The sequence below is a fragment of the Condylura cristata genome, unplaced genomic scaffold (genome assembly GCF_000260355.1).
Source record: "Condylura cristata isolate star-nosed mole 26May11 unplaced genomic scaffold, ConCri1.0 scaffold00042, whole genome shotgun sequence".
NCBI classification, from domain to species: Eukaryota; Metazoa; Chordata; class Mammalia; order Eulipotyphla; family Talpidae; genus Condylura; species Condylura cristata.
In genome coordinates, this window is record NW_004567143.1 from 5,748,562 (window position 1) to 5,749,537 (window position 976).

Sequence of the window (976 nt, forward strand, 5' to 3'; positions counted from 1 at the left end):
CCTCCGTCATCGCCTCCGTCATCACCTCCACCATCACCTCCAGCATCACCTCCAGCATCGCCTCCAGCACCATCACCCCCCTGCACCATCACCTCCAGCATCACCTCCAGCGCCATCACCCCCCTGCACCATCACCTCCAGCATCACCTCCAGCATCACTTCCAGCATCACCTCCAGCGCCATCACCCCCTGCACCATCACCTCCGAAGCGTGTTTGCTTCCTGTTGTCCACCGAGAGCAGAGGGGGCTGCTAGGGAGAACTGGGGAGCCGGGGAGCCGGCGAATCAGGAATCCAGCAACGACCTTTCCCTTTCCAGCCCAGCTCTGCGGCGTCTTGTGAGCTGCTCCCAAGCAGCCGTTTCCGAGTGCCGCGCGAGGCCGTGGGAGCCGTGGCCGGCGGGCCTCCGCCTCTCCTCAGCAGCAGCGCACGCCGGCTTCCGCAGAGTGCGGCTGACAGAAGCAATTATTCTCGCCGCTTTGTCTCACTAGGATATTAGCTAGAAGACTCCGCTAGGAATTTCCTAATGGATGGCAAATCACTGTTTGGGTGTTAAAGAGAGTAATTAGGTCACTTAGTAAACACGCTGTCACGTGGCGAGGCTGTTGCCAGCGTCCTCGGAAGCCCACGGGGGCAAATTAGCCGGCTAATTGTCCGACGTCACACAGCCTTGGAAGTGGAAATAACTCTTGTTATCTGAGGCAGAAACAAAGTTCCTGTCAGCTGCCTGGAAGTAAGATTTACCTTGCTGCAGGGTAAGTGGGCAGCCCCCAGGGCAGCAGGCCACGCTGCCGTCGAAATCGCCGGAACGTCCAGTCGCCGGACCTCAGGCCGCGGATCAGCTCACAAGTCTGAGCAGTGCCGTCTGTGCGGAACTTGTTTCAAAGCAATAATGTTCAGGGAAGTAAAGGAAAAGGGGTTTCCTGCTGAGGGATTTTCTGACCAAATTAAATATCATAAAACCATCTGGTTCAGCTC

At 57.3% G+C, this 976-nt stretch overlaps 1 protein-coding gene across 1 annotated transcript in view; it reads right to left on the minus strand.

Annotated features, from left to right (window-relative positions):
* The window catches only part of SHH (sonic hedgehog), a 78,262-nt gene extending 78,079 nt beyond the window's left edge, over positions 1-183 (minus strand). The window contains exon 1 of the mRNA XM_012733875.1: positions 93-183. Coding sequence (XP_012589329.1) covers positions 93-183 — 91 coding nt within the window. The remainder of the gene's footprint in view (positions 1-92) is intronic.
* Positions 184-976: the final 793 nt, after the last annotated feature.